Source organism: Miniopterus schreibersii, assembly GCF_964146895.1.
Source record: "Miniopterus schreibersii genome assembly, chromosome: 9".
NCBI lineage: Eukaryota > Metazoa > Chordata > Mammalia > Chiroptera > Miniopteridae > Miniopterus > Miniopterus schreibersii.
This window is the reverse complement of record NC_138118.1, coordinates 76918509-76943038: the sequence shown is the minus strand read 5'-3', so window position 1 is coordinate 76943038 and position 24530 is coordinate 76918509. Positions and strand designations below refer to the sequence as shown.

General features: G+C 51.2%; 1 protein-coding gene across 1 annotated transcript; it reads right to left on the bottom strand.

The window, feature by feature from the left end:
• Window positions 1–1964: 1964 nt before the first annotated feature.
• MTURN (maturin, neural progenitor differentiation regulator homolog) lies at window positions 1965–23878 on the bottom strand. The gene is made up of 3 exons (XM_081147355.1): window positions 23571–23878; window positions 13888–14010; window positions 1965–7307 (listed from the first exon to the last, which is right to left on the bottom strand). The coding sequence occupies exons 1-3, from the start codon at window positions 23730–23732 to the stop codon at window positions 7197–7199; spliced, it is 396 nt and encodes a 131-aa protein (XP_081003481.1). The 5' UTR covers window positions 23733–23878; the 3' UTR covers window positions 1965–7196.
• Between the last annotated feature and the right edge of the window lie 652 nt (window positions 23879–24530).

The window sequence follows — 24530 nt, the reverse complement described above, 5'->3', positions numbered from 1 at the left end:
AAATGCCTACCTTGTTTTTTGGCTGCCTGATTACAGTCTGCCCCGATTTTTAGAAATGTCACTGTTTTCTGCTCCAACGAGGAAAAATGGTGGGCCAGACATAAAGTGTTTCAGGGTTATTTGCCTGCTACGGAATGGAGGGTTATAGTGCCAGCTGTTTCAGGATGAATTTCTTGAGTTTCCCAAGTGCCAGATGGCCAAGCTGGCCAGAGGGAACAGGAATGTTCGCTCGCCCCACTTTAGCAGGGCAGGGGCAGAACCCAGACCTTCCTGCACTCAGGCAAGTCCTAGCTCCGGGGGGGGGGGGGGGGGGCAGCGGGGGACACTTTAACCCATTCATGTCCACAATGAACTCTGGCGACAACAAGGTGTCCCACCCAGTCTAACTCTACCCTGGAAACGAGACCCATTCCTAAAGGAAATGTGACCGTTCGTGATACCCCTAAACAAAATGCCCCAAATCTTCCTATTTCATACCTCTTTATTCCATATTATTGATCGCAAAGAAAAGGGAAATGTAGGAAATCAGGAGAAAGAATTCAGCAATGTCAGCCCTGGGGTGAACACACACCCTCTATTTGGGCTGGGGTCGTTATTTCTAAAAGGGATCCCAGGGAAGATGGGTCCAAAATCAGAGAAATTCGGTTTTGCCAGTATCAGGTCACCCAGCCCTGGTTTCACGAGTTGGTATTTTCCTTATAAAGTTTGCTTCCCACCCTCCCTACCCCACTAGCCAAGACAACACTCCCTCGTGCTCGTGCCTGCAGGGAACTTGGAAGTGAGTCCCCAGCCTTATTTGAACACACGAGGAAACAAAGATGGGCGGTGGGCGGGGAGAGGTGACATGCCTATCGTGACACCACCTTTTCCCCCCGCCGACGGACTTCAGAGAGAAATGGGGGTTGTTTTAGCACCCAGTCCCTGCGCTTAGATAAAGAGACCCATCTGCCCTGGCCAGTGTGGCTCAGTTTAGAGCATCGGCCTGCGACTGAAGGGTCATGGGTTCGATTCCCGTTCAACGGCATGTACCTGGGTTGCAGGCTTGTTCCCTAGCTCTGGGCCGGGCATGTGTGGGAGGCAATCCATCGATGGATGTTTTTCTCTCTCCCTCCCTCCTTTCCACTCTCTCTAAAAATCAATGAAAAAAATGTCCCTGGATGAATATTAACAAAAACAAAAACAAACGAACAAAAAAAGAAGCCAATCTGTATTTTAAAAAATATACCTGTGAGAGTGATCAGATAACAGTAACAAGGGAAGTCGCCGTGAAAAAGGCTGTGCCCGGGAAAGACCATGCCACCACCCCGCTGAGGTCAGAATGGGACCGGCGAGGTCTGGGGCGCTTGCATGCAGCCCGCCATTCGAGCACAATCTCCAACAACGGCCACGTCGAAAACAAAGAACCACAAAGTAAGGTAACTGAAACACACACAATATGCTGTGCCTATTAAGGCAATCGCAAGTCTAATTTCACAATCTATGGAGACCTATTCATTTGAGGCGAGAAAGTTATTCTTAATCCAATAATGGGACTTACCACCAACTTCCAGATTTATTCTTTAAATGCCATTGTTTACCAAACAACAGCCACTGGGAGGAAACTAGTGGGAAACGGTGTCATTGTCATAGAATGACCACATATTTAGAAGTGGGGTCACAAAGGACTCCTAACTAGGATGGGAAAAAACGGGGTCCTCGCCTACTAACCTAAAGGACTAGCTTGAGGAGAGAGTGGAAAATTACTGAACACCAGCGACAGCATCCGGATACATCCATGTCTCAAAACACATCAATTATTAACGTCTGAATCATATCAGCGGTTCATATAAGCACCTCCTCCCTCCGTCCCCAGGCCCCACTCCCCTCCCCACCACCAGCCCCCACCACCAGCAACCACAAGGACACCGGGTGTCCTCCAGGACCGCCCTGGTGCAGGGAGGAAGAAAGAGACGACCGCCACCAGCGTTTGGAAGCCTCTTTAATAGCAAGCGCATGGTAATTACATCGTTGGATGAGATCCCCTCTCTCGGGAGAAAGGAACAGATGTGGACAGGGTTCGGGTTCGGTTTCGGATTCACACTGCTGGAAGCGTCTAATGAAGGGTAACAATTTTTGGCAACCCATTTCACAGTTTTGTCATTTACAAGAGATTTCTTTGAAAGGAAATAGAAAGGCAAAGAAAGCATAAACACCCTGCATGACACTTTTTCCCCCCCTAAGAAAAACTCACCGAAACGGTTCCTCACTTTTGCTTCTCTAATTAGATGGCCCAACTGCTTTCACACACAGACAGTCTCAGATTCGCTTTAGAACTGATGATTTACTTTCTCCCCTACAAAGCTGACGCGCGTACAGGGTGCTGCTCCGTCTTCCCCTGCGTGGCTACCAGGAGGTACTTAAAGTAAAAAATACATCTTAAGAAATAGAAACGAAACAAAAGGAGAGACCAGGGAACGGCAGTTTTACAAAGAACAGACTGTCAGCGTTCTCTGCGGTACCCAAGCACTTGAATACACAGTTCTCAGTAAATGTTTATTTTCCAGTGGCCTGGTGCCCACTTTTAATTGCTCATGTCTCCTCAGCCTTACAATGCTTTCAATGGGCTTTCTAACGCAAAATGTTCACAGGTCCTCTATTTCTGTAATCCAAATTTAAAAAAATATCAAAGACAACATATTATTTGACAGTTTGCCCAATGAATGTGAGCTGTCGCTATTTTACTGTGGGCACCACGTTGCCATGGACACCAGAAGCTACTGGCATCCTGGCAAGTTTTAGAATTATTCTGCATAAATCCAAGACTTCAGCCTTTCATGTTATACCTGGTATCCCAAAACCAAGATAACTGATAGCATCTTTATGGAAGAAGATTTGTTTTTAATTCAAAGTAACTGTAGGCTTCTCTGGTCATCTGAAGACTAAGCAGTTGGCAATAACATCTGGAGGTGACACTCTAGGGGAGAAAGACCTGGGACCCATTTGAGTTTTAATTGTGCTCTTTCTACAACCCTGGAGCTCGGTGGAGTAGGTGGGCTTTGCCCTTGGGGCCACAGGAGGGGCATTCCTGAGCCAGGGTCCCCTCTGCAGCTGGCAGCAAGATCAAGTTCGGTTCACAGTCAGCCTGGCATGTGACTGGCGCCTTATATCTGTTAGCATTTTGGAAAGACAGGCTTCTCTGGCTGAGAGCTGGCTTATCCAGGACAAGGACTCCACCAGACACCCACTGTCTCCCTGGCTGGGGGGATTTTCAAAGCCACAAAACCATTCCCAACACGGGTCTTGCCTCTCAACACGCAATGTGGGCTCCCGTTGGGACAGCATGGAAAGAGCTCTCCTGGACCTCACATAACCACCTCCTGGCTTTTTATTTATTTTCTCCTGAAGAATGGGGCCCTAATTCTCCCACTTACTCTCCCTTACTCATCTGCTCCTGCCAGACTCAAGTCCTGCTTACTCCTGTGTACCTCCCAAGTCATGGGAAATCAGATCGAACCGATACCACAGTCTCCCAACTTGTCCATTTTCACCTGCAGGGCAGAGCCTGACGATGCTCTGGCATCAGAGTTCCCAGGGCCACACACTCTGTGCTCTTATGAAACAGAAATGATATTTGGGGACATGATTGGGCCAGAGAATGGTTTCTGTTCACCTGAGAACAATGACAGTGACTACGAGAGGAGAGAGGTTTTCACTTAAGTACATGGGGACCTAATTCTGGCACCAGGTCACAAGGAGAACCCTAAGGAGGAAACTACTCCTGTTCTAGTCATCGGAGAAGAGAAAACATGACATGCTGCTCTGAGCCTGGGGGACTGGAGCGGACAGCTTGGTGTAACTGAACCTGGAGTGTGGCAGGTGCTGTGTGGGGGCCTTGCCTCCTCCCCTGCCCTCCCGGGCTCCATAATTCACTCTCCAATTCCCCAAAGTCTGCTCAGTATGATTATCACACAGAAAAAAGTAACCAGTAGCTATCAGGAAAACATCTCTGTGATTCACTCAAACCCAGGATCAAGGTTTGGTAAGATTATCGTAGGCGTGATTTCACAGCTGGCGGGGAGCGATCGACAAGCAATCATTCCCTGTTCGCACACCTACACACACACATACACCCCCCCCCCCGATGAGATGGCAAAAAAAAGTCACTCCCTTCCAGCTATCTTCATGCAATTTCCCCTCTCAGTTAAATTAACCTCGCTCCACTTCCAAAGCCACAATCTGTCAGGGCACAAATAACACTATGCCTCCCCGGGGCAGAGCATGGGGAGCCGAGACAAGTGTGTTTTCTGTACCTTCTGGGGCCTGACTCACCTAAGGAACAGTCTCCTCAGCCCCCCAGGACCAGGCTCTCGGGGGCTCGGACACTCACAAACCAACAGGAGCCTGTTCTAAGGCAGCCCCGTGGCCCGGATCCTAAGGACAGTGAGATTCTAAACCTGTTTCCTGCTCATTTCCCTCAACGTCTCCCTGACTGTTGCCCTTCATACCCACACACGGTAGGAGGCAGCTGTGGAAGAACAGGGGTAAAGCAGGAAGGGCGAACACCCCTTGTTTCAGGCTCGTGAAGTGACTTGCCCACGGGGTTGCTGGCAGAGTCGGCACCAGGGCCCAGGTCCCTCTCCTAGCTCCCGGGTCAGTGCTCCTCCCACGGTGCCCGCTGCCTCCTGGGAAGGGTGTTTATGTGCCCGTGAAAGCCCATAACAGAAACCAAGGGCTGCCTGGTTTGCCCGCCAACCAGCTGGAACCCTGCACTGTGCCAACCCTAACGCCACACACGGCCCGGACGTGGGTACGTATGTCAGCGGGCACTGGCGGGGACGTGCGCAGAGAAAAAGAAGTTTCAGAGGAAACAATCCGACTTGCTAATGCCTTTTGGGGTTTTGCCAGGAAAATAAGTAACATACAGCAACATTATCCCCAAACCCTGGGCAACACAAATACCAGGTTTCTCCTCTGCCCGGTGAACGGCTGAGTCTCCCTCAGCTCAATATTTTTACACAGAACATTCACGTAAGAATACCAAAACGCATTCGGTCAAAACCTAAACACTTTTTGGAGAAGATGCATTTTACATCAATGTCCATTCCATTTCCAAACATATGCAAATTCAGATTTTAAGCGTCTACTACATACAAAATTCCAGTTTACCTTCGAATGGAGCGTGCCAGCCAAGGGCCTTCATTTCACCCGCTGAAGTCATTCAGCCTCTGGGTTAAAAACAAAGGCGAGCGAACCTGAGCGAAAGGAGCTACGGCTCCCCCAACACCTGGGCTCAGGCCTGCAGCCAATCAGAACGCAGGCGAGGGGGCAAAGCCCGGAGACGCTCACCCCATTGGACCAATCGCCAAGGTTTGTTTCCTTAACAGGCTCCCTGGAAGGAAATTCATTTTACTTGAAATTAACCTTGAACGCGTTTGCCCAAGACGAGAAAAATGTGGCCACTGACGCAGGGATGGAAACCACTGTTATTTTACCCAATGACTTAAAACTGCAGTACACGGTTTGACCAAAAGCAGCCGGGCTCGTCACGGCACCAATTAAACAGAAGATGCTGAGATAATCAGGTTCGTAACCACCGACATGCCTGGGAGAGAGACAAGACTCCCAGAAGCTCTGTGGCCCCTGTGGCTGCTTTTTTTCCCCTTTTAACTCAAAACTTAGACAACCTAACAGGCACGCATGTCAAAAACATCCCCACCCCAGGTGCTACATTTATTCAGCATCCATGTTGTTAGACCAGAGATGCAGAAGGGTCCAAGAAAATGAATGTTTTAAGTAAGTCCGTGTTAGCATGGCAATGGATTTCCCCTGGAAGTATTTGTTGGCTAAACGATGACAGTCTTTTCTGTGAGTTGTCTGACTATTGTGATCATTAACACTGCCCCCTGAACCAAGCTCACCTGCAAGCAAAAGATTCCCACTTTCATATTGTTTTAAAAATTCACTGTAATTAGGCTCCTCGAAATGCTTGATTACAATTTTTAAATAAATTATACAGTGGGATCCTTTCCTTGACTTTTTTTTTTTTTTAAGAATAAAAGACAGATTAAGAAAGGATTCCATCATATTTTTAAAAAAATGTTATCCTGGTTTATTTTCCCATTAAATTTTTCTATGGCTTCAAAGTTGAAGTGGCCCTTGGATTCTGGATGTTTTCATGATTTAACAAGTTGCCATCTCATTACAAAGAGACAAGGTAAGTGTGTCATTTCATACGTGGGACGGTTTATAAACCTTTTAAAGAAATTGGTAACAGATGTCACCCCATTTATATTTTCTACTGTTAAGACTTTAAATGTGGCTTTGGAATTAGCATGTTTTACAATAATCGACCATGCCCTGGCCGGCGTGGCTCAGTTGGTTGAGCGTCCTGTGCACCAAAAGGTTGCCAGTTCGATTCCCAGTGAGGGCGCAGGCCAAGGTTGTGGGCTCGATCCCTGGTAGGGGGGTGCAGGAGGCAGCCAATCGCTGTATTGCTCTCACATCGATGTTTCTCTCTCTCTCTCCCTCTCCCTTCCTCTCTTTCTAAAATCAATAAAACCATATTTAAAAAAATAACCAACCAGGCGAGGATGTTTGTGCGACCACGAACCAGTTGCCGTGTACCCAGGTAACTCAGCGCGGGCAGAACACTGAAAGGTTCTTTGCCTCCCTTACCCGCTTCATCCAAAGCTACAAGATCATTCTCTTCTGCCCTCATATTTGCACTTGTGCAGTGTAATGACTAGGTATTAAAACTCATGCTGTATAAGCAAAACCCTTCACTTACAACACCTACAAAGTACATAAAAAGTGCAGACTGCATTTCTTCTCTGCCATGCTTTCCCTCCATGAAGTCACCCGTGAGGACTCAAAACACACCCTTAGTGCACTCCGAGCTCTCTACACGCGAGTCAGCGAATGTCTGTTCTCCAGCAGACACTCGAGAGAGACGGCCAGCCACGCAACGGACTCCAACTTCCAAATGGCCAAGGCTGCGGAGACGCCTCCGTCGAAACCCACTGAGCCGGGAGTCAAAGGCAGGTCGCGTCTGAGCACAGCTCATCCCAGGTCTTTTGTGGTCGGTTCAAAGGTGTTTCATTTTCACTTGGAAGCTGGGAGTCAGACGTCCCGTTTTGAAGAGCCAGCCCAGGAGCGGCGCGCGGCCCCACCTCGGGGACCACGGGGCTCACCCGCGTCAGACGGGAGCCCTCGCAAGTCTACTGCTGACTGACCCCCATCTGGGGGTGGTCTGCCTCTGGCTCCTCCTCCTCCACGTCCGCGCTGTACTCTTCAAACGCGTCGTCATCGGCATCGGGAAGCCCCAGTAACTGCGGGGGAGAGGAGAGAAGCAGCTGTGAGCACCCCGGGCCCCAGGCAGGGGACCCCCAAGGACATCTGCTCCGGACTCAGCAGCACTTCACAGGACTCAGCACAGCAGCTACGAATCTCCCCTGGGAGTCAACTACCCTCCAATTCCGTGGATAAACTTATTAGATGGAAATGTTAACCCTGCAGGAGGTTGGTGACCAAAGGGCTCGGTTTTATTGGAGAGCCTGGAGATTCTCTCCTTTCAAGCATCCAAACATGACACCACCTCCCACCTACACACAAAGGTATCTCTATGCACACACATGCATATCTGGGAAGTTAGCAGTAATACAATGAACAGTGCTGACTATCCCATTGTGATGTCAAAAATCTCTTCCCCTCCTTTTCTCCCCTAAAAACACAGCTGCTATTATTTATAACATACACACACATATAGAAATTGGAAACTATGAAAATGCTCAACAAAGCGGTTAAATAAATTGTTGTGTGCCCAAAAGACAGAATCTTATATAGCCATTTAAAATAGTATTTTTACTAATCTAAGAATATAAAAATATGTTCACAGTGTAAAAAGAACACGATAAATTGTGTTTACGTTATGATACAATTTCTTTAAATTTATACACAAATGCATAGAAAAACAGACTTCAAATGCAATACATCAAAATTTGAAGAGTATTATTTTTAGACAGTGTGATTACGGGTAAATTTTTCCCCCTTTTTAATCTTTTTGTATTTTCCAAATACTCTCTAATCATCATCAGAAACATTCACAATAATACACAGTAATCATTTTTTAAAGCGCCGGCTGGCCTTTGGTTGGAAATGGTGAGTGCCATTTGCTGGGCAGGATCAAGATGAACAAAAAGCTCTGGTGTCGGCAGGAAGCCGTGACCTTGGGCACTCCTGAGCCTTGTCCGTAATCATGGGCACCCAGCCCCTGGCTCCTCAATGAGATTTACAGTATGAACGTGGCCAAAGGACTTTCTCCCATGGTGACCCCTTCCTTGGGTGATGAGCTCGAGGCAGCTTCACCAAATGGCCCTGTGATCTAAACTCTACCTGCATTAAGACACTAACAGAAGACGGACCACTCTGTTCACTTGGCTTTGCCTCCCTAGTGCCCTCTCCCCCCACCTTCTTCCTGCTCCTTCCCAATTACTTTCATGAGAAAAAGATCAGCAGAGTCCCCATCAAAATAATGCCTTGACTGAAGTTCTCAAACCACAGCTCTTGCAGGTCTCACAGAGCCCTATGAACACACTCACGGCAAAATCGTCTGCTGGGCCTGGCCGGTGTGGTTCAGTGGTTGAGCGTTGGCCCATGCAGCAGAAGGTTGCTGGTTTGATTCTGGGGCATGCAGGGGGAAGCCATACTCAACTTAAATTGTCAACATTCAATGTCTTATTAAAATCCACACGTGAGCATAACCTTTTCTTATCGGACTTTCTGACCTAGAGCAGCACCCCACAGGTTGATTCCTTCTCTTCCAGGCTCCTGATCAGACTAAGAGCAGAAGCAAGAACTGGACTTTTTCTGGGTCACACACGGTGTCCTGCGGGGCGCAGTCCCGGCTCTCCAGCCATCAGTGGCGCACTGAGAACAGCGATCTTGCTCATGCCAGTCAGCCAGAGCCAGGAGGGCTCCTCGGCCAGAGCACCTCTGCTTCTTGAGAGGAAAAAGCACAGTCACACAGCAACCCCGGGGCCAGGGTCACTCAGGGTGGGAAAGCATGGGGACTGCGGGCTCGAACTCCAGATAGGGCCCCGAAGTGACATCAACCAAAGCAGCCACCAGAACGGCACAGGAAACTGTCACAGTGACAGGCGCCTTGTGACCCTAACGTCCACGTGGTGGTAAGGGGAGGAAGAGTTCCTGCGACAGGAAACTAAAGCGTTAGAGTGCGAGGGGCAAAGACAAGGCTTGGATTTGCAGCGATGGAAACAGGGGGCCCTCTGTCCCCTGATGAACTATGTTTAACCAGGGCCATCACTAAGAGATACAGGAGCACGGAGGGGGAACAGTGGCGTCATCACCATTATCTGGATCCATACCACTATGTTATCAGCTAGCTCAGTCACGGGGTGACCGGCGACTGTCAGCGAGGGCCACTCAACCGAGAAAAAGGCAGGACTCCAGTGACTTTGCGATTCACATTGATCAAGGCTACTGACGGGCTAGGATAAACCCGCTTGCTCAGAGGCGACAATGATAGCCTGCTGGGTGCTGTCATTCGCATGCTTGTGCCACTTAGAAGTGACATTCTAGCAGAAAGGAAACAAAACTAGGTACAAGCAGGGATTCCCTAGAGTGGAGCAAATGTGGTCACCCAGAGTCACGGGTGTCCCCAGTAAGCGTTTCCTAACACCAGTGATGAGCCAGAAACTGAAGCAAGTCTATCACTGTGGCCAGGCTACGACAGTCCTTTATGCTCTAAGTCTGATTTGGAAGCTCCCTACGAATCCACAAGACAGAGGAACAGGTATGACCCCCATTTGAAAGATGGAGACACTGAGGCTGAGCAACCTTCCAGAGGTCACTTGGCCTGAGAGCCACGCAGGCTAGGGCAGGGCTGAGCCACCTTCCCCCACCGGGGACATCTGTAAGGACTCTGAGCTAAGGGGCCGACATGGGCCTTTCTGGTCTTTCTCTCGCCAGCCCTCCCCCCACTCTGACCGAGCATGTGGATCCTGCCATTTCTTCAGGTCCCACCTCCTCCTGAAGCCACCGCCCGGCACCTGGCTCCTCAGAGAGCCTGCACACACCTGGTGCTCCTGGCCCTTCTGACACAGTGTAGGTAAAACAGCTTCTAAAAAACACAGCATCGTTCCTGATTATAAATGTTTTCTGTGACATCGAGGAAAATGTAGAAAATAAATATCACCCTGTCATCCAGAGGCTCTGTGGTCAGGCGCCCCCTAAGGGACAGAGTGTCCACCGGTCCTCCTTGTAGCACCAGCATCTAACCCGGGGAGCTGCATGCATTAGCTACTGAATGATGGTTATTACTTTGCCCAAAGCAAAGCTGACAAACTTTTGACTATAACACCCCAACAATACCTCTTTCCATCCTTACGGTAGCCAGGTGCCTCCGTTAAGCACGTGCTGAAAGCACTTAGCAAACTGGTTTTTCTCTCCAACAGGAATCTAAGAGTCCTATAAAACGCTCCACTAAGTCCTGCTCACTTCTCAGCAGTACTTTACCTGGTGTCCCATTCTCACCAGCCTCTTCTCAGCGCTTATCATGTGTAACGTGCTATATTAACTACCCCACAAGAAATGCATCATTTAATCATCAGAGCAACCCTGAGATAACTACTGTCATTCTTTCCTAATTTTACACATGAAGAAACTGAGAAACAGAGAGGTTAAGTACCTTGGCTAAGGTCGCACAGCCATCAAGTGGCACAGCTGGGATTTGAATCACTGCCCCCCGGAGCTCGGGTTCCTCCTCAGTGGAGGATCCTGATTCCACACAACTGGGGAAAGAGACCACAAACAACACCCTGAAGTTCACCCTCACTAACGTCCTCTCAGGGAATAAGAGCTCGCCAGAGAACCAGCAAAGCGAAGGGCGCAGAGCAGGGGCTGGAGCTCCTGGCGTGTTCTGCACAGTAAGTGCCCAGCAGGGCGTCTGGACCAGAACAGACGCTCTGTCTTGTGATATGAGTTTCTCTGTGTGATTCTGTGGCTGTCTCTCCCACCACGTCAGCTCCTTGGGGGCAAGAGCGGGGCACTGTGCCCTGGCCTCCCTCCCCAAAGCGGGCCTTGGGCAACTGCAGGTGGTGGGTACATTTGGTTTAAATTTGACGAAGAGGTAGAGGGAAAAAGAGTAAGATGGTGAAAAATACCATTTTTATTTCCCTTTCAAATCCAACGCTGGATTTCTTGGGGGGGGGGGGGTGGTGGCTTTGACCATGACATTACTTCAGTGCGGGGAAGGCCAACCAGAGGAAGGGGAAAAGCAGAGCCTGTGAGGGTGGCATGCTAAACGTGCAGGGTCCCGCGGTGGCCTGCCAGCCTTTCGGGCGGGACCGCCGGGGAGGCCAGAAGATGCCCACTCTTGGCAGTGCGACCAGGAGCGCATGGACTTCAGCCAACTTAATTGACTCTGCTTGACTGATGCCCCCAAGGGCGGCGGAGGGCTGTCAGCAGATGGGTGCTTATCTTTCTGGAGAGATTGCACAGGGCAGGGGCCGGCGATGGGCTGGCCAAGGGGAAACACGGATTCAAAGCCACGGATGAGGCTGTTCTAAGGTGAAAATGTTCCTCCCCTGGTTTCCCCGACTGTAAATAAGAAGCAACACATTTTCAGGGAACGATGGGCTGAAGCTAACCTGCTTGACCACCCGCCAGCATTGGGGCAGGTGTTACTCTAGCAAATACTTTCAACTACAACAGTGACAAGACCCTTCCCTGTGTCTTATTTTTAAACACAACCTCCCTTATGTAAAACAAACAGGGAGCTCTGGCTGGTGTGGCTCGGTTGGTTGTGCATCGGCCTGCGCACCAAAAGGTTGCTGGTTCAATACTAGGTCAGGGCACACGCCCAGGTTTCAGGCTCGATCCCCCCAGGGGCGTGTAGGAGGCAGCCCATTGATGTTTTGCTCTCACATCGATGTTTCTCTCTTTTTCTCCCTCTCTCCCTTCCTATCAATAACAAAAAAAATAAAATAAAAAAATTTAAATCTCTGTTAAATGGGCCAAATGGACTTAGAAAATTTTTAAAATTAAAAAAAAAAATTAATTGGTTGGACAAATGATACAAATGAGACAGAGTGTGGATAAAAGTCACTAAAATTCCAGTTCTTGTAACAGTGGGTTAAATGATTGGGACCAGCTCTTTCAAAAAAGAACCAACAAGCTGGATTAAATCTGAAAAATGCCTTCTGGAATACAGTGAAGAATTAGAACCTAGAGAGGTAAGCCTGCTTCTGTCCTGAGGGTATTTGCTGACCTAGAAGAAACAGCTAGAAACTTGACTGCATTATTGGCCTACTCTAAGAGCTGAGGGGACCAGAGGCAAACCCAGGGTCTCTCAAAGGAGCTATGATAAACCACCCCACTTTAAGCTGGGACCCGAAACGCCTATACCTTTGCTATGGTCTGAATATCTGTGCCCTCCCCCAAATTCATGTTGAAAATCTAACCCATGAGGTGATGGTATCAGGAGGTGGGGCCTTTGGGAGGTGATTGGGTCAGGAAGGTAGATCCCTCATTAATGAGACTAGTACCTTATAAAACAGGCCCTAGAGATACCTTTTTCCTTCCACCATGTGAGTTAGAGGGAAAGGTGGCTGTGAACCATGAAGCAGGCTCTCACCAGACACCAAATCTACTGGCAACCTGCTCTTGGACTTCCAGCCTCCAGACTGTGAGAAGTAAATTTCTGTTGTTTAGCAGCCTGAATGGGGATGGAGAGTTGGGGGTGCCTCAGAAAAAAGCAGACCTGCAGTCTGGCATCTCATCACCTGCAGAGCTCTGAGAACCACAGTCTTACATAGTTCAAAGGTGTTCTCAGACTGGTAGTGCCCCCAAGCCCTGGCAGAAGCAAGAAAAACCCTCTCTGAAGGAAGGCGCCCTCACCTGAGGCCCCGATTTATTCCTATATATAAATTTTCAAATACAATAACCATAGCACAGAGATAATCCAACACACAAAGAACTAACAGCAGGAGTGAGAACCAGCCGAAACACATGGAGACAGGCTTACAAACCTTGACAAGCTGGAGTATGAGACACTGTCTATTATGCAACTGTGCCCACTATGTTCAGAGAAATTAAAGACAAGCTTGAAAATTACTCCCGAGAAGTACGTACTATTTTAAAAGATTTGAAAATGAAATGAACAGAAATTCTAGAGCAAATATCCTTGAACACATAGAGCACAGTGGGCCTGGAAATGAACTTGGGGGACGCGTCATGACACTGACTGACTTTATCTTCCAATATGATAAAGGGAAACAGGTAGTTTTCAAAATAGGGTGAGTATCCATTTTATGTGTTTTTCAGCAAGAATGAAAACACTGTAAGCCAGCCACAAACACAGATCCCTAAATCCTAAGGGATGGGGGGCGGGGAGGGGAGGAAGGACAAGCTCTCTATAGTGAGTTTATAAAAAGAAGATAGAACCAGCATCCAAGTTCATCCTGCTCCATACCCACGGACCAGAGGTATCTCCTGTACACAGCCTTCTGGTAGCTCCCTGAATTCAGGCCTCCCTGTTCTAAGAGAACCCTCCGAGCACTCCCGGGCCTTCGCTTTAAGTCTACCGCATGAGGACAGGAATACTCAGTCATCTCATGAAGGCTCTGTCTGCTTCCCACCCTATCGGCGATTCCTAACTCAAGCGATGCTACAAATAACCTTCATCCCTGCACCAAACAGCTGTGTCACATCCTGTTCCCCCCGCCGCCCGCCCGCAGCCGCCCCCCACTAGCTGCTATCTTTAAGCCACCAAGCAGACAGGAGAAAAACAATTAGTCATCCCGGCTTATGCCCACTTCCCCCACGATCCATGTCACTCAACGCGCAAGCACGGTGGAAAACGAAGGCTTGAGAGGCCGCGCGGGCACCTACGGGTCTGAAAGACTTGAAGACCTTTTCCAACACCTCCTGGAGCGTCTTCTTGCCGCAGGAAGAGATGTAGTCCTGTGCGAGCTGCAGGAAGGGCAGGCAGTCCTCGCTCTCACTCCACACGTGCTGGTGCCCGGGGCAGGGAAGGAGAAAAGAGACACAGTCGTCACACTCAGAGCGAAACACAGAAAGTCAGAGCTTTTTTAGTCCCGTGAATATGAAGAAGGCCTCCATTCCAGGGTAAGATTCATACGGTCATTCATTTTTTTTTTTTTTTAATCTTCACCCGAGGATATATTTTTCCATTGCTTTTCAGAGAGTGGAAGGGAGCGAGCAAGAGAGGAACATTGATGTGAGAGAGACACATCAATCGGTTGCCTCCCGCACGCGCCCTGACCGTGGCAGGGGATCGAGCCTGCAACTGAGGTACATGCCCTGACTGGTATCGAACCCGAGACCCTTCAGTCTACAGGCCGATGCTCTGACCACTGAGCAAAACCATCCACGGCCATATGTTCATTCTTGATTTGTCTGCACTGAAGGGGGTCAGAAAATATAGACCCTATAGAAAACCCGGTGCGTTTATTCCATAATCTCACCTGCTCAATTTGTCATCAGGTGTGCTCACACGTTGTAAAAAGGGCAGTGAGGGGTCGACAGTCCCCCACCCATGATCTCACTGTCCCCCTTCCAGTGCAGGTCAAGGTGTCTTTAAAATGGGAGGGAGGCGAAACCAAGAGCCTGCACGATCCTTAACTTTGCCTTCGGCTATTGCTGAAGGATTAATTAAGCATAGTTTGTAACCACTAACTTGGAACAAGACATTCTTTACCCAGATTAGCCTGTGAGAGGGGGTGATGGCAAATTTACTTCAAAATGAAATGAATTTAGGAGAACACACAGAAAAGTCGTCACTAAGTTACGCGGGGTGGGTGGAAGACTTTTGAAAGTTCACCTTCCCTTAAAATGCTTGAAGAGGGGTCACACCCAGCACCACATCCCAAGGTTAACCTGCAGCACTAGGAGATTGGCTTTAGGTTTGTATTTTTTCTTAAGGCTGGACGAGTTTTCCTTTTTATTTTTTTTAACCCACACGAGGATATCCATTTTAGCACATCTTTAAGACAACTCTCTCCCCAAAATGTTTAAGGATTTGGAATAAGCCCAAGAAACAGGGTTGAGAACTCTAGATGCAGAAAGGACAGGCCCTGGGCTCCCAGGAGAACATCAGGGTATCGATCAGGTATCAAAACTCACTGTTTAGAGGGGATCGATTAATGACGGCTCAACACTGGTGTTTAAAAAGTGTAGAGGCGTGGAAGAGAGGGAGACACCGGCAGCCGAGAGCCAGAAGCAGGGCCTGGCCGCAGGAGACGGGGTTCACTGGGAGGAGGGTCCACGTCAAGCGCATGCTCCCTCCCTCCCACTAATACAAATGATTAGGGCGTCACCCAGAAAGTTACGCGCCCATCACGCAATGCACACACTTCACTGCCTTCCTTCTCGTTGCAGCGTTTCCAAGAACTAGACCTACGGACTTCAAACACTGCTCAGATGTCAGGGAGGCCCCCGAGGCACTAACGTGCCACCTTCACAGCCAGTTAGGTGTGTTTCACAGGCGCAAAGGCCCGTGTCCCACACGCGGCTCCATCCTGGTGGGATCCAGGGTAGCTTCGGCCTCAACCCAGTAACGAGAGCTTCCAGATTCTCTGAGAGGACAGCTCAGGCTCCCCATCAGAGACCCTTCACGCTGTCCAGCCCTGAACTGCCGTTTCGTGACAGCCTCTTCACTGCACGCAAGCAGACGCGCAGGAGGTGCTGCGTCCACATGGGGCCCGCGTCTCCGTCAGCGGGAGGCAGCAAGGACAGCGCGTCTCACCCAGGCTCACACGCAAACTGGAAAGAAGTGCATCTCAGATCCTTACCCAGGCTGAAGGTGGGCTCACCAGCTAGCGCCACCCGTAAGAAAACTTGAACCCGTCTTCCCTGGACGTGAAGATGAGCGGGAAAGCTAAGCTTAGGAGGCGCCCGGCGCGGCGCCTGGCTGGCCCGCAGCGGCTGTTCCGTCCCGGGCAGACCCAAGTGCCCTCCTCGCCTTCTGAGTCTGCAGGGGGATGGGGGGGGGGGTCGGCCTTTCCACCTGCCCTGTGGCTAAGGTCACACGCTGAGCAAATCAGACACCCAGTGTGACCTCACGGAGAGCACCATCCGAGGCAACCTGGGTTAGATTCGTTCAGAAGTAGGTGTATCCAGGAATGGCTGAGTAGCTGTTCTTTTAAAAGTGCATTATTCCAACAGTATCAGAATCGCAGTGCACCTGCCTCTGTTTGCAAATCAGGCAGTTTCTTTGGTGAAGTGTAATTAGGGCATCTCTAACCTCACAAGGAGACTGTTCATGTGACAATTTTCATTGCTTCGCTTCTGGAGTCGTTGACTTGTGAATATATCCTGGAGAAGGAAGCCGTAACCCCCAATGAAGGGTTTTCTCTCCAGTCTGCCCTAACTCCCTCATGTGGCCAACTCACCCTGCATTCCCTGTCGTGTGGGTTTAAAAACACTTTTTACGGAATCCTTGCCCATAGGATAAAGTGAGAGAGCACGGGGTTTGGAAACAGACTGACTCAGGTGTACATGGCTGCTCAAAAGACACAACTTATTAAATGCTAGTTGCTTCCTACCCACTGTATCTCACAACAAAAGTATCTGTCTTATGTTTTGAAATGGTTTCCTTCCCAAATTAACCAAGGCAGTCAGCAAAGATTCACAGAATACAAGATGCGATGAACTGAAAAACAAGTGTGCAGTTGGGAAAACAGGGCCAAGGGGAAAACAATGAAAGGAAAGTAAGACAGAACCCAGTGAGCTCAGGACAAACAGTGCCAGGTAATGGGCCTGGCCACGTGCTTGAACAGGACACAGATTTGCCTCTAGAGCCCCGTGCAAGGACAGAAGGTGATCAGTGCCCGGAGGCGGTGCCCACGGATCAGACAGAGCTCTTCAGAACTAACAGGCAAGGGGCTGGGGGCTGGATGGTTACCTCTTAGGAAAAAGAGGGACTCATTCCAACCCCAGGGGAGGGCAGGAAGGACATCAGGGAGATAGGCTGATGCTCCTGGAAACAGGATCTGGGGTCTAGTCTTTTGTTGTTGTTGTTAAGCCTCACTTGAGGATATGTTTTCCACTGATTTTTAGAGAAAGTGGAAGGGAGGAAGGGAGGAAGGGAGGAAGGGAGGGAGGGAGGGAGGGAGGGAGGGAGGGAGGGAGGGAGGGAGGGAGGGAAACATCCATGTGAGAGAGACACATCGATTGGTTGCCTTCTGCCTGCACCCCAACCGGGGCTGGGGATGGAACCTGCAGCCCAGATATGTGCCCTTGACCAGGAATCGAACCTGTGGTGCATGGGCCGATGCTCTAACCACCGAGCCACACCGGCCAGGGCTGGGGTCTAATCTTGTGCAGAGACAAATGGGTAACTGAAGACCTGAGTCCTGCACCACAGGGCATGGCCACTATGACTCCAACTAGGAAAGTATTTGAAACACGTGTAACCAAACACCCACATTGGCCATAAAAAAGCTGTAATAGGGGTCAGAGAGCACGTGGCTTTGAACAATGTACGGTAGCTCCCTGGCAAATATCAAGGTAGGTGCAGATGTCTTGGCTTTCCAGTGGGGCTGTGAGAGCCAAGGCCAATCACAGACCTCAGGTGTCATAACGGGAAATGCCAAGCAAAGGCTTCATGAAGGAGAGGGAAGCGGTGGGTCTCCAGCTTTAGTGTGCAAGTCACCTGGAGGTTTATTGAAACACAATCACTGGGTCCCACAGGACTGCCTGATGGGGCGGGGCTGAGAATCTGCATTTCCAACAGGGTCCCAGGTGAAGCTCAGGTTGCTGGATCTGAGACCACACCCTAAGAACCAGAAGCGGAGCAAAACTTTAACTACAGATGTGGGGTTGGAGAGGGGAGATGCGCATTATATTTAAAAATCTGAATGTCACTACCGACTAAAACCAAGTCCAAATCAGGGCAGTGTAAAGGGGCTCCGCTGAAGCTCCCCTGAGAAGCCTCCTCTCCCTACAGATTCCTGCCCTGCGAGTCCCTGGTGAGAACTTGGGTTTTAGAACAGGCCACCTAGGCCCTTCTTTCTGTTATTAAGTCAGGCCGGAGTTCATGATCAAAGCTTGCCCAGCTGCAGGCAATATACCGTGTCATCTGCACTAGGAAAAAGGCACCTTTCTACTGTCTATAGTATGGATGGCAATATCCAGTTTATCCAAAAATGGAGTTAGACCATCAAGGTCATTCAACCCTGTAAATGTCTTTTTGAGCACGAAGGGCCATTGCCATAGGCCTCACTGTCACTAAAGTCCTGCCTTGAGAATTTTTTGCCATCAGCATTACCAGGGGGGCCATTTTGAGTTGGCACAAATGGACTGCTGTCGTTAGAAGAGATGGCATAAGATAAAAGCCATAAGCCATCTCAGGCCACCCAGCATATTTCTGCACAAGGTGGAAGAGCATGGCTGGCCTACCTATGAGCTGCTCCTTATGTCAGCCACTGATGTGTTTTACCAAGGATGCTACTGAGGCTCAGAGAGGTTGAGCAACTTGGTCACACAGAGAGCAAGGGGCAAAGCCAGGGCTTCACCAAGTGTGCGCGCCTTGAAACTGAGCCTCAGTTCCTTCATTTGCAAGACAAAGAAAATAAAAGTACTCACTGGGTGGTTATAAAGATTAAAGATTATAGGAGGTACCCTGTAGAGTGACTCTCATTAGCAGGGGTCCAGTCAGGGTCCAAACCCACCGATTTGCATGCATATTAGCATAACTTTACTCTCCCCAGGATGTATCACTCTTAGACGAAGGACATCCCTGTGATCTTGTACCGGTCTCTCTCTCTAAATAATGCATGGCCACTGTGGAAAGCTTTGCGTCCACCACTATTCTGCACTCAATCTTCACCATAATAATACGATACAGATACGATTATCCCCACCTGACAGATGAGGAAACTGAGGGTAGAGTTTAAATTAGACAAGAAAGTGCTTTCTCTCCACTACACCATCATATAAACACAATGCAATCGCATTTAAACAAGTTCTATTTTCTCCAGAATCAAAAGGTTGTTACTTGGGCACATAGTTAAGAAGAGACATGTCTAGAATGAAAATGGAGAAAAAAATACAGACATAGCCACACGCACATGTTAAGTTAAATGAGAGGCTTTCTATAAATAAAATCTTCAATACAATGACACGTGCTGTCTGTTTTGGGATTGAGGAAGGATTCACCTACACAAAATTTTAGATCCAAACATGTTTTGATGGGTTGGCAGAAAAAGTAGGACAGGGGAGTCTTTCCCTGGTCTGGTCATGAGTGCCCAGGCCCTGGGGAGGGACAGGGTGGTGCTCTTTGTTTAGGGAGCTCCTTGCTCCTGGGTGAGGGCAGGAGAAAGGGGAGGGCTGCCATGCCCAGGAGCCCGTGCACACCTACACAGGTGCCCCTCTGTCGGCCTGGCACATTAGTGGCTGCCAACCCCCTGCTCCTCAAACCTGGCAAAGCCCTCAGGGCCATCTGAGCTGGCAGAAGAGGGGAGCTTGCCACCTGTCTGTGACCCCGCGGGCCCCTACCCATCGCATCTATAGCCAGGCAGGGTTAGTCCTGTCCTTGAACTCCCAGCAGGCAGGGCACTGGCGGCTTCATTTTATTCCAGGACCTGACGTCATGGGCCATCCACAGGGAGAAGCCTGAACCAGGGCAGCAGTTTGGAAAGGGACAGCGTGAACTGGCTGGCCTGTGAAGCGAGAAGGGGACACAGTGCACAAGGGACCCAGGAGCTGCCAAAGCAGAGGGGAAACAAAAGGAGGTCCTTGTTCCTGGGCCCCTGGAGCCACTGGCCTGATCCTGCCTGTGGGACAGTCTGCATGGTGGAAAGAGCAGGCCTGGGCTTGGGCTCAAGTCCTGGCTCTGGCGCTTTTTAGTGGTACAGTCCCGATGAGTCCCTTAAACCCACTGAGCTGTAATGTGGGGATAAGAATACCTACCTCAGAATTTCCGTGAGGCTCAAAAAGTCGCCCTTGAACCCACAGTCTGATCTCGGTCCCCAGTTGTCACTCCTGAGCTGTGTTTAGTGTAGGGCTATGGTTCAAGCTGCTCTACCACTTAACAGCTGTGGGAAAGTTAATAAACCTTCCTGTACTTCAGTTTCCTCATCTGTGCAATGGAGATAATTATAGAGTACCTCGTAGATTACTAAGATTAAATGGGTCCGTGTATGCTAAGTGCTTAGAGCACTGACTGATACGTAATAAACTGCACATAAGTGGTAGGTGTTGTTATTGTTTTTTGACACTGTCATTGCTGAAATTTAACACCTGTCTTCTACACTAGACTGTCATTCATTCAGTCATTCGTTCTTACAAACATGGATCGAGCACCTACTGAGTCTGACACTGTTCCAAGTACTGGGATACGACCATGAATCAGACAGATAAGGTCCCTGCTCTTCTGATATTGAAGAGTCTCGTGGGGGAGGTGGGAAAATAAACTATAGCACTTGAAGAGTCTGTTAGGTACTAATGAGTGCTGTGATAAGACTAGAAGAGGGTGAGGCGAGGGAGTATGTGGTCAGAAGGTTTCTCATAGGCCTGAATGACAAAGGAGCTAGCTATGTAACCACGTGGGGGAAGAATGTTCTAGGCAGAGGGAACAGCAAGTACAAAGGCCCTGCCTAAGCCTGGCATGTCTAAAGACCAGCATGGCAAAAACATAGCAAGCAAGGCGGATGAATGGTCCAAGACGAGATCAGAAAGGAAGCAAGAGACAGATGACGGGTGGGCCTGAAGTCAGGGCGAGGGCTTAGGTTTTACTGCAAAGGTGATGGGTAGCCAGTTCGGGTGAGGTGGGGAGGGGTGGGGACATGACCTGGGTTATATTTTAAGTAGATCTGGTGACCGTGCCAGAGTCACCCCCCATTTTAGCCACTGTTCCAAACAAGCCTGCTGGTAAGGTACTAATATTATAATCCTTGTTTTACAGGCATGGACATCATGGCATAGAGATTAAATAACTTCCGTTAAGGCATAAAGTTAGACGTGCAGGGCTGGAGTGCAAACCCAAGCAGCTTGACTCCAGAGCCTGTGCGCTCCTAACCACTAACCCACACTGTCTCAGACGGTAGAACGGCCCCGGGAGCATGAGGGCAGAGACCCTGTTTGTATTCTAGGTACCCCTGGCCTGGTGCAAAATAAGTCCTCAATAAATGTTTGCTGAATGAATGAGTGATGTGAAAACACTTTGTAAATTGAGAAATGCTATGTAAATATTCTTATTAAGAAATCCGTCAGGTTTTAGGAATTCCAATCATCTCAAATCCCTTTTAATGCTTAACAGATTTTCCTGGGAGTGGGGAAAGATTGCAATTAGAACATTTACTTGGTGCCCGAGTTGCTTTAACTAGAGGCAAACTGCAGCTTGGCAAACCTGGCCTGGGGAAGGTGGAGCAGAGGTCTGGGCTAAGAAAACTCCAGCAACTGGATCTTGTCCAGTAGGGCCTCTAGAAACTCCAAGAAAGGAATTCCTTTCCCCATCTTCTTTCTTTAACTGTCAGTGAATGAATCTGGTCAAGTATTTGACTCATACAGGTGGGAAAACATTTAAAATGAGAAAGGCCTGATATACATAATGCTTCTGAATGGCTCGATATACATATTCAAGGCAGGAGAGTGGCCTTGCACTTTCTCAACCCACTTAATCTCCTTGGAGTGATTTCTTCCGTGTGCCTCCTTCAGCCCCAGCGGGAAGGCCTTGTGGAACTCTCCCCATAAACCCCAGAACCTCCAGAGACTCCAGCCCTAGGAGGGGAAAGGCCACTGGTGGACTAGGGAAGCCCAGGGCTGGGAGGGACTCCTAAGGGGCAGTTACTTGGACCCTGGTGCCCTTTCTACTCTATCCCTGGGGCTTTCTCACACCTTTACAATGGAGTAAATCCCTTTTTAAGGACCTCCCACTCCTCCCAATAACAAATAACACTCTAACTACAGTCCACAGCATTCTTACATACATTTATAGCTTACTTGCTTTTCACGAGTACCTGTGATGGAGGCACCCTGATTTACCTCATTTTACAGGTGAGAACACGGAGGCTCTTTTTCAAAGGAGAGAGACAAGCTCTAAACTCGGGGAATCCCAGATCCAACCTCGGATCCAAATTTGTGGGGCACTTGCTGTGAGTGGAGACTGTTTGGTGCTTTATCTATCCAACCGCCTGGGCCCTGGCATTAGACCCATTTTTTGGATGTGTAAACTGAGCTGCGCTACAAGCAACTGACCAGAGGCAGCCAGAACTCAAACCTGGCCGGCACCCAAGGACATCCCTCTTCCCGAGAGTGGCAGCCTGGGCCAGCGGGGTCCTCCCCTCTGCAGGGCGGGGTGGGGGGGCGGGAGGGGCGCGCTTTCTCGCCAGGACCCTCTCTGGGACCGAGAGCGGCGCCCCGGCGGCCTCTTTCTAACTCCTGGGAGAACTTCCCACCGGTGGCAGGGGCGGGCGTCGGGTGGCCCTCGGCGCAGCTTTGTCCCACCCGCCCCACCTGAGGGGCCCGGGCCGCGCAGCATCTGGGCGCCGCCCCACCTCCGTCCGCAGAGGCGCAGCAGCGCCAGCTCGGTGACCACACGGTAACCCGACCCACGGCCGCCTCCATCTTACATTTGGGGACCATTATTTTTTCCCGTCCTCACTAACACTTCACGGAGCGCCATCCTGGCCCCCTCGTCCACCCCCCAAGTCCCCTGCCCTCCGCACCCCCTTCCTAAACTGCCAGCGCCAAGATCCCAAGTGGGTGCAGGACGCAAAGTCAAAGATTTGGACAACCAGGTCCCGTCCCCCCGAGCCCGGGCAGGAGGGGGCAGGAGGGGCGGGAGCGGGGATGGGCATTCCCCCCACGTCTGCAAAAACCAAAGGGCTCGGGGGCGGCGGCTGGCGCCTCCTGCACACAGAGCCCGCTCAGGAGCCCACAGAGGAGCAATGGAAGCCCAGGGGATAGGCGTGCCCGTGCGTGTGCGCGCGTGAGTGTGTGTGCATGCGCACGCGCGCGTGCGTGTTTAAGATCCGGGGTGTAATTGCGCAAGGAAGGTCCAGGAGATGGGGCATCGCCAGTGTGGACAGAGGCTTTGTGTCCAAACGTGCCGCGCAGGGAACAACCTGGGGAGGGGTGGGGTTCCCCAGGCGGGGACAACTGGAGGACTTGTGTCTGCGCATCTGGAGGGGGACGGGGTTCCTCACCCCGACGGGACGCCTGGGTGTAGGAAGCTCCGGACTCTGGATTCTGCGGGAGGGTCCGTGCGCCCCGGGCAGGGCTGGTGCGACGCGGGACACCCTGGAGATGCTCCAAGCCAAGCACCGCGCACGGGCCTCGGGGTCGCGTCCCCGAAACAGCCGGGCTCCCCAGAGCCTAAGGGCGCCCCTGCCCGCCGCCCACCGGCCCCACCCGGGGCGCTGACACCGCCGCGCCGGGCCCGGGGGGTGTCCCCCGCGGAGCGCGGAGCAGCGGGGTGCGCGGCGGCGGCCGGTTACGCCCCCACCCCTCGCGCCCCGCAGTCCCCGGAGCGTGCGGGAGCTCGGGCGCGGGGAGGCGGCGGCGCGGCCACGCTCCCTCTCGCTGCCGCGGTCCCTCCCACGAGCACTCACAAAATTGTCCCCGCAGCCGTTGTCCGGACACAGCACGTAGAAGGAGACGCCGGGGTCGGCGTAGAAATCCATGCGGTGCTCGGTCTCCTCGGTGGCGATGAGCTCGAAGGGCGTGTTGGAGCACCATTTCTCCGCCACGTCCGCCAGCTGCTGGAAATCCATCCCGGCCCGCCGCGCCCGCCGCGCCCCGGCCGCCCGCTCCCTCCGCCTCCCGCCCGCCCGCGCTCTCCCCTCGGGCGTCGTCCTCCGGGCGGGCGCGCGGCTCCCTCCGGCGCCGGGCTCCTCCCGTCGGGCTCTGTTTACATGCTGTGTGTAGCCGGGTGGGCGGTGGCCGGGGGCCGCGCTGCGCCGCGCCCGGCTCCGCCCCGGCCCGCCCCCCGCTCCCCGCCCCCCGCCCGCCCCCTTTCGGGGCGCCCGGAGGCTGGCGCGGCGGGGCCGGGCGCGGGCTGCGGCGGGGCGCGGCGCGGCGGGAGGGGCCCGGAGCTCCGCGGGCTCCCCAATAACCCCGCTTTAAAATAAAGGAACCCGGAGCATCCCGGGGCCCTCGCGAGGCCCGGGCCACCCTCGGCCGTGACGTCATAGGCCCCAGCCAATCCCCCGAGTCGGAGACCTGCGCGCTGGCTGGCGAGCCGGGTGACGTCACGGCGCCGGCCCACCTTCCGCGCGCGTCCGGGGCACGGAGCAGCGGGGCGAGCTGCTGGTCCCCGTTGGCGACGGTCTGGAGGTAGGCGGCCAGGGACGCGTTTTCCCGAATGCGACCTAAATGCAGGGGACACTCTCAGAATTGCTGATAACCTGTCCCCTGTCTGAGGCTAGCAGTGGAGGAGCTGAGAAAATCTAAGGGGAAACGGAGCTTTGGATTTTCAGAATCTAAGCTCTGCCCTCCGATGGATGTAAAGAAATGTTCCCCATAAATACACTGATTAGACACTGATATGAATGTCCATTTGAAATGGAAGA

Bases quoted from the DNA above. Each gene is read 5' to 3' on its own strand.
- MTURN (XM_081147355.1), bottom strand. From the start codon at position 23,732: ATGGATTTCCAGCAGCTGGCGGACGTGGCGGAGAAATGGTGCTCCAAC. The intron at 14,011-23,570 runs GTGAGTGCTCGT...CCCGGGCACCAG, and splicing joins ACGGCTGCGGGGACAATTTT to CACGTGTGGAGTGAGAGCGA. The intron at 7,308-13,887 runs GTAGGTGCCCGC...TCTCCCCCGCAG, and splicing joins TCTTCAAGTCTTTCAGACCC to TTACTGGGGCTTCCCGATGC.